The sequence below is a fragment of the Denticeps clupeoides genome, chromosome 9 (genome assembly GCF_900700375.1).
Source record: "Denticeps clupeoides chromosome 9, fDenClu1.1, whole genome shotgun sequence".
Classification (NCBI taxonomy): Eukaryota; Metazoa; Chordata; class Actinopteri; order Clupeiformes; family Denticipitidae; genus Denticeps; species Denticeps clupeoides.
This window is the reverse complement of record NC_041715.1, coordinates 5,597,869-5,610,778: the sequence shown is the minus strand read 5'-3', so window position 1 is coordinate 5,610,778 and position 12,910 is coordinate 5,597,869. Positions and strand designations below refer to the sequence as shown.

Genomic DNA, 12,910 nt, shown 5'->3' with positions numbered 1-12,910 from the left:
GCCAAAGATCTGGCAACCCTTGACAGATTGTCCAGTACCATGTTAGAATGAAAAAGTAGGCCCTGAAGATGCCCGAAGATCTCTAACATAGTGGCCATCCCATTGCAGAAACGAGCACACAGAACTCAAGTTCCCAGCCATTCAGTACCTATTAAGGATGACCTTTTGGAATGGAAGGATGGAAGAACGAGGGGGGGGGCAATATGAGACGCGTGGTGACAGGCGTGGATGCAGCATCCATACATGCAACTATCTGCCAGACCTTTTCTTCAAATTAAATCTCATTTGACATTTTATTCTATTACGTAAATATTTTATTTTGATATGATAATTTGTTGGCTGCCGTGCACACGCGGGGGCGTCCGTTCAGCTGCCTGTTCCATGTTTTTTTTATTATTATTATTTTTAGCTGTGTTATTAGTGAGGCAGATTGAAGCGGGCTTTGCCTTTGTTTACCAGCTCTTTTTGAAGTGATCCCTCATTGTGCCCGCGTTTTTTCATGACACCCACAGAGGTGTCGCGGGCTCGCCAGCTGCAGGCCTCTCTCCGTCATTGTCCACCGGCTGAATTTCAATGATGCTTCTTCTCTTTTTCCAAATGAGATCTGACCTGATCTGTGTCCAAGCGACGTCACTTGTCTGTTATTTTTCAGGCCCGGTGTGCTTCAGATCAGAATGAGCCTGAGCACTGGTTTCCCGTAGCATCCACATCGTCATCCACAAACCTCACCATCATTAACAGAAATGGGTATATATGGATCATGTACAGGCTGAACTGATCCCCAGATGGCGTAAAGTGACAGACGACACATTTCAGTAGTAATTATTTAAAGCAACATATTTTGAACAGTTGGATTCATCTGGTATATTTTCCGAACATATTTGGGTTTTGTTACAACTATAAAGAAGTTAAAAAAAAATGTGCTTTCAAAAGTAATTCATAGTTTGTTGACAGTGTCTAGAAACAGGCATGTTTTTGTTTGAATTATGTTATTAAGCATTGTTGTGACAAATATCTAACATTAAATTATCATTGCCTTAGATGAAATTCTAAATTCTTTTTTGTTTAGGCGTAATATGTCACCAGAATTGCGTAAAATGAAAGATGACATATTTCATTAGTATTTTAAGCAAGAGTTTGGTTTCATTCCCATCATTGGCAGTAATGACCAAAAAAATCCTGAAAAAAAAAAGTTCCCTGTGCCAGTGGCTGCACGCAAGCCCAAAGCATGATCCATCCACGTTTAATAGTTGGAGACATGTTCTCCTCTTGGGACTCGGTGTTTGTGTTCTCTCCACACATTTGTGACCAAAGTTCTATTGTGACTTCAGGTGTCCACAGGAGTTGATTCCTAAATGTATCGACCAGATTTTTGTGTGTACAATTTTTTTGTGGGCTAAATGTGCTGATTTAATAATTAATCAGCACATTTGTACTGGGGTTGTAGCATAGTAGCATCTTTCTGAAGAAATGTATATCTTTGTAAGTTTGACTATTACTCTCACTGTAAACTCCATCCAATACAGTACAGTATTGGCAGGTCCTCATTATCTGCTCCCAGACTAGTTATTTCCTACAATGTCTGAAAACGGGCGAAACCGCATAAATCACCGCATTGTCCAGAACTCAGCGCATGCAGTCAAAAGCAATAGTTTCTAGCAGCATACCCTCTAAAACTTTTATTGTTCATATTTTGAGCAATTGGGATGATATGGGGTATTTTGAGCTTCATATTTGGGCTTCGTTACAACTGTAAAGATATTCAAAATCAATATTGCTTTTAAAAATTATACATAATTTTTTAACAGTGTATAGAAACAGGCCTGTTTTTTATTAAAATTATGGTATTAAGCATTGTTGTGACAATTCGCCAAAGTAAAATAGCATTGCCATAGAATTTAGATGATATTCTCAATTCTTTTTTGTTTGCATGTTCCTGGGAAATCACTGGAGGATAAAAAAAATTGCATTTGGATTTGAGCTGTAGAGTTGTCCACTGTACAGCTGTACTGTTCTCACTGTGCGGTCAGAGGCTATCGATCAGAGGCATGTAAATGTCCGTCTTCTCCGCTGGCCTGCGCATTGACAGCGCAAATTAGCCGGTCATTAGGAGAGTCCTGTGCATGTCAGCAAGTTCCCTGTGCTCCATGGTGACAGGGACAGATAAGTGTTCTTCAGCAAGGACGGATTGCTAGAGACCATATTGGTTTAATTAGCAGGTCCCAGCTGTGCACACACACACACACACACACACACACACAAAGGCAGGGAGCACACAGCTTGATTTTTTTATGGCCTCTGGAGAGCAACAGAAAAATGATTGGTGTCCTCCACTGCCCCACGCATCTAATATTTTCATTAATTACAGACTTGTAAATACGTCACATGCACAGACATCAGTAAAGTCAATAGCAAAGTGTTTTTCTGTGATGGCAGCATTTCACACTCTTGTCTTCTCTCCACCACCTTCAATTAGATAACGGGGATGGTTTCCAACAGTCCTGACGGTTCATGCTGAACACTTTCTCGTCAATTCACTCATGTTAATGAGCATCTCATCAAGCAGCTTTTGATGATGACAATAGTGAACTAAGCAAACATGAAGGTAAAAAGAGTCGACTCCGAAAAAAAAACAGATTCATCAAAAATACTTCACTTTCTTCTGATACAACAAATACTAAATATGCTTCTTGCATTATATTATTCAAAATGGACTGTATGTACTGCATGTAAAGCATGTCAACTTTGAAAACAGTGAGAAAAATCAGTTATCTTACACATACAGAGTCAAGGCGATTTGCAGAGACTTTTTTGTTGTTTTTCAAGATTTTCTGGCTTGTTAAGGTTTAATTTTTTTGCAGTGCATCACATGTGAGAACGTGTGAGAACAATGTGTGATTGGGCCTATAACGAACACTATAACGATTGTTGTGGACGGTAGCTTGACATGTCTGTCCATTCACTGTATGGGACTGTATTCCCATTTTAGGCCCACAAATAATGGCATATGTAGGAGAGTTTCTGTGTGTGTGTGTGTGTGTGTGTGTGTGTGTGTGTGTGTGCGTGCTCTCACATATGTGTGTGAAACCCGCTCAATTAAGCTGGGCAAGCTCCTCCATAAGCCACTGACCACCTCAGATATGCCCAGCTCTGCGCTCATTATCCCCAACATCCTCTGTCAACACGGCCAACACAAACAGACCATTCTGCACTCGGAACATTTTTCCATTTTGACCACATAGCCGCTCTCTCTCTCTCTCTCTCTCTCTCTCTCTCTCTCTCTCTCTCGCTGTAATCAGGAAAGGGTCATGGACTCCAGGGAATCGCAGCCGGTAAAGATACTCACACTGTATTACATCTCACAGCCCTTTGTCTCTCTTCAGGCGGCACCCTTTGATGGGCTCTTTTAATTATTGCCAGAGAGCACGTGTGATTAGTAGTGATCCTTAAACTTTTGGGATCTGGCCCTCGTTATGAGCCACTTAATTAACAAGTGGAAATGGAATGGCCACAGTACATTGCTGTTCCACTGCTTTTGAGCGTGCATGGGCAGTGAGTGAGTGATTGCGCTCCTTCAAAACCCATTACAATAACAATCACTGTCTGACAGATTTTGGGGAAGAACGCCTCTGTGGGCTTTTCTTTTGTGGCTGGGAGCCATGCAGGATCATGGGCAACTTTCGAAATTCTGCCTAATTAAGAACCCAATCATTGTCTCCACTTTTTTTCTTCCAACTAGAAGAAGAAGTCTTTCATTTCTGTGATGATGTTTCCTCAAGAGTTCCACAACAGTGTTACTTCTTGGATCCTTATACCTTTTGGGCTGTCAATATGATAAGCACAAACGTTTATTTACCCTTATTTGTGCATCATTGGTCATTTTAACAAATTCCAGGAATCACAAGGTATTGCCATGCTGCATTGAGAATACAGGGATGCAAGTGCAAGGGAGAGATTTATTAAAGGTTTATTATATTCTGAAATGAAACAGGGGACATGGCCCTCATGCAAGGCTGTCAAGACCCTTGACAAGCTACCATCCCCATTACCTGCTACCTGGCCGGCATCTGCTTCTACACCAGATTTTGCTTCTCAGCAACATATTACAGAACGGGTATGTGAGAATGGTGAGACACAAGGGTAAAAAAAAGCTCAGACGGTTGGATCTGGAATTTGTCCCCTTATGATGTCATGCTTTGAGAAACCTGAAACCTTTTCTCGAAAAATGTCCACATGACTTCCTGTCCGCGCCAAACATTGTGGTACGTGAATTCCTGCTCACTTCTATAGGCCACTCTCCTCCTTTCTTGCATCTTTCTACCTCATTCGCCTTTAAAGCTACACATAGTTATGGTGGGGCAGTGGTGGCCTAGTGGGTAAGAAAGCGGACCTGTAAGGTTGCCGGTTTGAATCCCAAACCTCCAAGGTGCCACTGAGGTGCCACTGAGCAAAGCACCGTCCCCGCACACTGCTCCCCGAGCGCCTGTCATGGCTGCCCACTGCTCACCAAGGGTGATGGTTTAAAAGCAGAGGACACATTTCGTTGTGTCACCGTGTGCTGTGTTTCACAATGACAATCACTTCACTTTTTCACTTTTTACTTTCACTTACACACTGCGTCCTGGGGAAATCTCATTGTGGGACTGGCTGTAATTGTGCACCAAGGCTGAATTCCGGAAAGAGACTTCAGATACCGTATGAGGGAATCAATAAGGCCAATATAAAAGCAAAAGTAATAATAGTATTAGGGGACCTTTAATAATGCATTTTTGTCTTAATCACATAGCTTTACTGAATTTACATAGGGATTTATTCAGCATGAAAGTAAACAATAACCAGAATTTAAAAATTTCAACACCATGGCAAGGGTGAGCCCTTTGACTTTGTATGTCCTTAAGCCATCAGATCTCGCCTGATTAACCTCTTCACTTATTGACCTCCACTTCACCACAGATGTGTTCAGTAGTTTGTTCAGGCCCTATTTTACATAGATGCGAACCTGTCAGAAGTAAGAGGAAAAGACAATGTTGCTGTGTGTTCCAGAGCCATGTTTGCACTTCCACACATAGTGTTTGCACTATAAAGAAGAAAGACAGCTAAAAGGGAATAAAGACATTTTGAACCATAAAACATTTATGAGCAGAATGGGGTTCAGTGGGAAGCATCTCTTAACAGGAATAGGAGGTTGAGAATCCTAGTTTGTTTCTCCCCAATTTGCAATGCATTGATTTTAATTTTATATACTATGAAGATGATGAGGCTGATGATGAATATTGTAAGGTATCTGATAACGCATGTTATGAAGGACCTCTGTCTGGCTTGTTCTGTATAAGACCCTGCTTTGCCTTGCACACTAACCCTAACTCCAAGTTTGACTTTGACTTCCTACAGCGCTTGACCCTCCTGCATGTGAACAGCAACCAGTGCCTGGACATGCCCTCTGAAGAGGACAAGATGGTGCCCACGCTGAGAGACTGTAATGGCAGCCGGTCACAGCAGTGGATCCTGAGGAACATGACTCTGAGCGTTTGACCTAACCTGACCTCCGACCTCTGACTTCTAAGGCCAGTGCCTGGCCAGGGCCTGTAGCCCTGAACATTCCAGGCCATTCTGACCACGTAACCCATGCATCTCCATCAGCGCACTGCTCTACGCAGGACCAAGACGCAGCCATAAAGCAGGAACTTAAGGGACCCTGCCACGATGCCGCATGGCCCCCAGCCAACACAAAACTCACACATGTAGCCTTTCTGAAACCCAAAGCAGGGCTACATTTCCCATAGTGCTTAGCTCAGATGTACATATCGAGATGACTTTGCACACTTATGTACATATCGCTAAATGCTAACGTGACATGGCAAGCACCCCATCACTTCCGACTCTTGCTCGTTCATATCTGTACTTGTCAGATCTATATCAGTGTTATGGTTATTATTATCTGACGTATATTCATAATTTATGGGGCTTGCGGCAAAAAAAAAAAAGAAGAGAAGTGGACCTATCCGAATGAGCGAACCCAGAATCAATAATCGGTACAGGAATCGTATCAGTTTGCACTGAGCTCTATAAATGGACCACACTTAAACGTTTCTGTACGGGGGCTCTGTAGAGTATTGGCTTGCCTTAAGGAGAGTTATAAATAAGGTTTTGCTTTGAAGGAGATGTGAAAATGGCCTCCCGGCTGTAGACACGACTGTGTTATATCATTATATCGCCACCATTGTGTTTCCTTTCTTTTGCACGGGAATCAACCCTCTGGCATTTTTATACTCAGTGCAACATGATAAGCAGATAATGATAATGCCCTCTTTGGAGGAATGTTGATATGGGTGCTTATTACCTGCACCAGCAGGCATAGTGGAACACGTTATAACATTCATTGTTGTCTTCGTGTTGTCCTCTCATAAATCTTTTTATTTCTAACAGCTATTGATTGAGATTTAACAGCAAATTATGTTTAATACATATTGAAATTAATGACTCACCGCTTAAATTTCTGAGAGCTGTACTTTTCCTAAATCGAGCATTTGGAAAGAAAAAAAATGTAAATAATTCAGAGCAGACTTTTGGAACACGACTGTGTGTATATATCTATACATATATATACAAAACCGAATATTTTTCTAAACACAACTTGAAAGCCCTGGTGAAATTTATAGAGTAGAATTATGCTTAATATCATTATTGTTGTCCGTTGTTATTATTAGGTACACTATCTTTATGTTTACCCCATGATAGTTGAAAACCTTCAGACTACCTAAAGAATATCGGCTAGTGTTCAGATGCCCATTTTCCCATGAGTCAGCATTCATAAGATAAAAACAATTATTGGTTTTGTGTTCGTTACGAAACAAAAATCTTGTTAAAATGAGATTATAATTGAGATAGATATTGGTAATGGAGTGAAAAGAAAACTGGCAAATCTGCTTAGGGCTGATTCAATTCGGCCCTTAACCGCAACTGACCCCTTATCTGATAATTTATGAATATTTGTTGTATGTCACAGAGGCTGGTCACAAAGTGGCTCTTATGAGATTTTAAGTGCATGGTAAAATATTGTAGACTGCCTTTCAACCTAAAGAAAAGAAAAACATCTCTGTAACTTTGTAATAGTATTGAAGTGATGTTACCTGTTTGTACATTTTTGTAAGAAAAGTCCGCGTCGAATCAGAATTTTACCGTGCATATTCAAAAATATGATTAAATCACATAAGTTGTGAACAACAAACACATCATTGTGGTTATTTCTTAGTCTGCTGAGAACCATATGAAGGAGGCTACGTTATCAAATTCCTCAGACATCCTTGTTTTCGGTGAAACCTGTGCTCAGTCTTGCCTAAACCGACTTGTGACTATCTAGTCTACCGAGACTGCAACCCTTGAAGCTCCCACCCAATCATGGATCCTTGATCCTTTCTAGGTAGGATGGATCCTCCAACCCCAAGGCAAAACAGTGGAACAGTCTCGGGTCTGTGCAACGGATGTGGGAGTGCCGAGGAGACATTTTTTTTTAAATCATACAGGATCCTGTATTTTCTGGATTTGATGATGCGGCATCCTTGAAATTGGACCTGGTGAGGATCCTTTAAACTCCCAGGATCTTCCTGCTCTGCCCACACCTGCTCTTCTGCCCCAAGGTTCCCCATAGAATCAAGAAAGAACCCATCCGTCCATCTAACCGCAGTGTCTTGCTTGGGTTGCTGGTTCCACTTGGTGTATTCAACACTCAAGTCAACAAAGCAATGTAACTGGTCATCTTTGGGGTGAAGCTGCTGGAGGTAATGATTAGAAGTTCAACATGATTTACGTTCCTTCGCTCCATTGACTTATATCAAAAACTGCGTTTGCCTCTAATAAAAGCACAAAGTGCAGGTTTCCTTTCCTACTGCCTTGCTTCTCAGCCGCGGCACAAAGCGATTCGGATCCTGTTGCCAGGGCTACTGGCGCCTGAATTGCATTTTCCGCTGAGTTTCTTTGCTGAGAGCCACATTTTAACCCAGGAAGTGAATTTTTAGAACGGCTCTCGGTGGCTTTAAATAATTGTGATTCTGTAATCACGCTTTCAGCCTCGAATCACGTTTTATGTTTTTTACTCATTTGCAGGTACCTTAATTTGATTTATGTAATCAGTGCCAAGGATCTTAGATGTAACCACATGGCAGGGAAGGAGGCAGGAATGCAGTTTATTCAAACACACACACACACACACACACACACACACACACACACACACACATCTTTCCTCACTCAAAGGGTTATTTTACACCAATTAAATTGGGATGAATTTGCCTACTGGATGGTTTTAACGTTCTACTTTAATTGCATTGCATCCTCTGCCGTTTAGAGTATTGTGTGTCTGTGTATGTGTATCTATTTATATTTTTTAATAAACAAGGCACCCACTCCAGTGTTAATTAATGGTGGGTGGTGGTGGGTGCATTCTCACTCCTCCTGAATTTGCGCTCCAGCAGTTCGGCACTGTGGGGACCCCCAGCCCAGCGAGCCCTGGGCTTGGTCGTCGTAGGAACACACACATACATACTATATATCCACACTGCACGAAATCTGCCAGGCCATTACCGGCCAGGTGGCAGTTTTAAAATCTCGCCCCAATGGCGTTCTTATCAGATGCGGGCCGCTTCGTTGTGACCGTCCTCACTCTCCATGGAGAACGGAAAGTTAACACTTCGGGTTCCCAGCGTCACTCGCCAACAGCGGGCGTGCTCCGTCCTGCCCCCAGTCCACGCAGTCTGGGGCCTGTGGCGGGGGTATTTCATCAGCCCCCTGCGGCCTGTTCTGTCACCTGCACACAGCGGGGATGGATGCTGGCACGAGACAAGCAACTTTAAATCCGCCTGGGTGGCACATTCCGTGCCAATTATAACTAGACTTAACACCATATACATAAAACAAGCCAAAAATGATCATCATTACTGACGTATTGATGGGGTCATTGAAAACAACAAACTTCATGTCAATACTGATTTGAGAGCATTGTGATAGCATGCTTGACTCTAATTGGCTGTTAGGTGTGTTTTAAAAAGTACAAAGATTTGAAATGAAAAAGAAGAGAATTATTTGAGTAATGCCTCATTACTCAAATAATTCTCTTCTTTTTCATTTCAAATTATATCATGTCACAATGATAGGTATATTTTTCAATTAATGAATGAATGATAATGATTAAATAATGATTATATTTGTTGAATTTGTCATTATATGGTGGTTCTTTCTGCATAATTATTTCATACATGTACATATATACAAATGAGACAGACGTGTTATTCTTGGTCATCGTGTGACCTGATAACCTCGAGGGTTAGCTGCTAACTTAGAGGTGAAATACTTTTGTGATGAGTAACACTGAATATTAATGCTGAATATTTTTTAGCAATAAAAAGGTAACCAAGTATAATATTTTTGTCTGATTTAAGTGAGCTCTTCCTTATATATTTGAAAATCCAATTATGTTTCATGTCATTCTTATGCTTCTGAATCAAGCTCCACTCACTGCATGGATCATTATTTAAACTGTTGAATGGTTATTGCCTATTGGACATTTTAAAATAAATAGTGTTAATTAGGTGTGAGTTGTAGATGCATATTGACCAGCCGCACCCTCTCTTCTCGTAACTTCGGCCACCTCTCGATGTTAAATCTCCACAGCCGGACCACCTCCCTCTGTCTTGAGTGTCGGGAGAAGCGACTCATCCCCCCATTCCACATTTGTGGTTCCATCGAGTGGGAGAGAATCCAATAATGGAGCGGCGGGCATGTAATCAGCACCCTGGATGGCCTTCCTTTCTCGCGGCTGCCTGTCACTGACACCCTAAGAGGAAAGCTGCCCTCAGACGCTGAGGGGACTTGCGGTTCGAATGACAAGCAGGTTTAATTAGCTGCGCTTACAACAGAGATTTTCGGTGGGAAAATGGCACTGCTGCGGGGTTGGGGGTTGGCAATCCGCTCTGAACAGTGACCTCAAATTATCTGTTATTGTAGGTCTGGATGATACTGGAGCTAATTGAGGTCTTGGGAACATTTGGAATGTGTGTGTGTGTTCTAAGATACAGCAAATGCCTGCAATGGTTGTTGGTGCAGCACGTGGGTCACGTTACATCAGTGAATTCGTTAATACAAACTAAACTGACATCACTTGGCCACTTTATTAGGTACACGCCGGGATCAGACTGTACTCACGTTATCGGTCACTCTGCGCCGCATTCATCAATGGTCTCAAGGGATACTGTGTCTGGGGCTGTAAGTGGTTGTTACATGATGTCCCACTGTTGTCCCTGCACTCTTTGGAACATGTGAAGTAGCAAACTCTGATGTGACGTTGGCCAGTGACGTTTTTCTGTTGATGTGTGGATGTGTGTGTGTGTTAGACATTTAGAATAGTGTCCAGTAAATGGATATAAACAGCACATTTATGTCACCGGTACATCGGCTGCCATCTGTGGTGTGCGCAGTTGGACCTGTCGTCCTGGACATCGTCCCTCAGCGCAGGCCGCGGCTGCTGTAATGTCTGAAAAGTGCCAGCAGATGTAGCCAATTTTCCCAGACGCTGCGAATGTCCCATCAGGCCATCGGGATGCTTGATGGATTTGCCTGACAGCCCGTTACCGGGGCCACATCAGCTCCCCGCCATTAAAAAAAATCCTGTCTGTCGATGCGATGAGCTCAGCCTCAGCCGCGTCCCTCAAGGAGGGCAAGGCGTGATCCATGCGATCAGACGGGTTCCGAACAATCCACTCCAATGTCCTTCTGGCTTAGAAAAGGCTAATATGAAGCCATCAGACCACAGCAGGTGCGCCGATAGCGGCGGCCGCAGAGTGATGCCGGGGACGCCACCAAATTAGAGATGATGCTCTCAAGTGATTGGCTGCACGTCTTGGGAGATAAATAAATAAATAAATAGAACGACCTCGAGTGGCATCGCGGCGAGAAATATATCCCTGGGTGATTGCGTTTCCTCTGTGCCCCGCTGATTAAATTAATAAATCAATTCTGTCTGCCTCGACCAGGTCTATTTTTGTGAAATGGGTTACACAAGAACATCAAAATGGCTCTCATCAGCGTCCGAGGGGAGGCCGCGGCGCTGGCTGGAATGACAGGACAAGCCAGGGGGTTCCGATTGTCCCCCAAATTCCGTCAAAATTCTCCCTTGGTTCACTTCTGCAGACTTCCTGGGGCTACAGTCAAAGCAGGAGTGTTTTTTTGCCCTTTTCGCACTGTTTTTATTCTCATTCTACTTGGACAAACGTCTCAACCTTTCATCTTCCTTATGTAGTTCCTCTGTTCAAACAATGATTCTGTTGTGGATGAATCTTGCCATAAAAAGCCCACACGCCAGAGGGTGAGCGTGTTGTGCCGCGTCGATGCTGTCGTTGGGCGCCGTTAATGAGGAAAGCAGCGGCCATATTCATCGCTGACGTCAGTCAACCGAGGTGAAATACAGTAAATGCCAGGGGAGGGCAATTAAAACGACTTCCTTGCCTTCGCCGTTTTTGTTTTGTTTTTTTAGTTTTATTATTGACATATTGATGTATAACGCTGTCAACCAAAAAATTATTTTTTTTTTAATGAATGAATTTCCGCTCTCTGCATGCCTCAAAAAATGTTCACGATTCAAGAGAGGTTTATTGTCAGTGCAATGTCCTGAAACACTGGTTCACACATACACCCCATAGTGCATAACAAAAGATATATATATATATATATATATAAATATTACACATTACACAAGGAGTAATGAACGTAAACACAAGACATCCACAATTCACAAGTAATGCATTAAATATTCAAATGCATTAAATATTTATGAGTTAATTGCAGCCATTAATCACCACAGCTTCAGGGGATGATTCGATAGAAGATCCATTAGGGCCGCTCGCCACGCGAGCCTGGGCTTCCCGTGACTACTTTTGGTCACTGCAGACCAGAAACATCCGACAAAAGCTGCAGTTTCGGAGACACCGCGGCCCAGACATCTAACCATCACAATTTGGACCTTCCAGGTACGCGCCTCGCCCGTCGGTTTTCTAGTTAAGTACAGAACTACTTGAGCGAGCACTTGAGCATACTTCTGAAAGAGGCCAGTGGCAGTCTGTGGCGAGCCCGGCGCCGGACAGCACCGCCGTTGTTGTACAAAAGGCCGTCGGCTTCAGCTCGGCCCGGAAAACACCGCAGCGATCCTCTCCTCATTAGCGCTGCAGGGAGCAGCAACACGGTGACCTGCGTCACCCCCGCGCTCATTATAAATCCTACTGATGGCTGCGGCGGCCCGGAGCTTCGGTTGTTCTTCTTACCTGCTTTATAATCAAGGCCTGGCAATTGACGGCACAAAAACCTTCTCTTCCCCTGGCTCGCCGACGGGAGAGAATAGCTGGAGATTATAATTGGAGCCACAACAAAACGAGACAGATGGAAAAATAAAGTTTTATATATATATATATACTTATTTAAGGTGTTGAATGATGAGAATTTAAGGCAACCACTAATCAATTTCCTGACTCCTGCAGTAAATCAAAACTCAGACTGGTTAGATCTGATCTTGAGATCAGATCGAGAAAACAAATAATTGAATAATTCAGGCACCTCCGACAAATATATACATTTATTCATGCGCCTTGTGCGAAATCTAACCGGACTGAGCGCTCATCCATAATAAAAGTGCAATCTCGCAGCCAGTAAACTAAAGCCAATACAGCCGACATGCAAGGCGGGTGCGGCAAAAAAACTCAAATGAAATGGAACGTCTGTGTGCAGCGGGTGTGCAGAGACCCATGAGGTTTATTTGCTGCGGGGTGGGCAGCGGCCAGTAAGTGATTTATTGCAGCAGGACCCTGTTATGCATTCGGGTTCCTGCTTGTTTGTAGTGAATTTGTCCAAAACCCAACATGCCGATGCT

At 43.0% G+C, this 12,910-nt stretch overlaps 1 protein-coding gene across 2 annotated transcripts in view; it reads left to right on the top strand.

Annotated features, from left to right (window-relative positions):
* The window catches only part of galnt13 (polypeptide N-acetylgalactosaminyltransferase 13), a 36,125-nt gene extending 28,897 nt beyond the window's left edge, over positions 1-7,228 (top strand). The window contains exon 12 of one of the 2 annotated variants that reach the window (XM_028991231.1): positions 5,392-7,228. In XM_028991231.1, coding sequence (XP_028847064.1) covers positions 5,392-5,532 — 141 coding nt within the window. In that variant the 3' untranslated portion in view covers positions 5,533-7,228. The remainder of the gene's footprint in view (positions 1-5,391) is intronic. The other variant, XM_028991230.1, reaches the window with a different exon arrangement.
* The last annotated feature ends 5,682 nt before the right edge of the window (positions 7,229-12,910 follow it).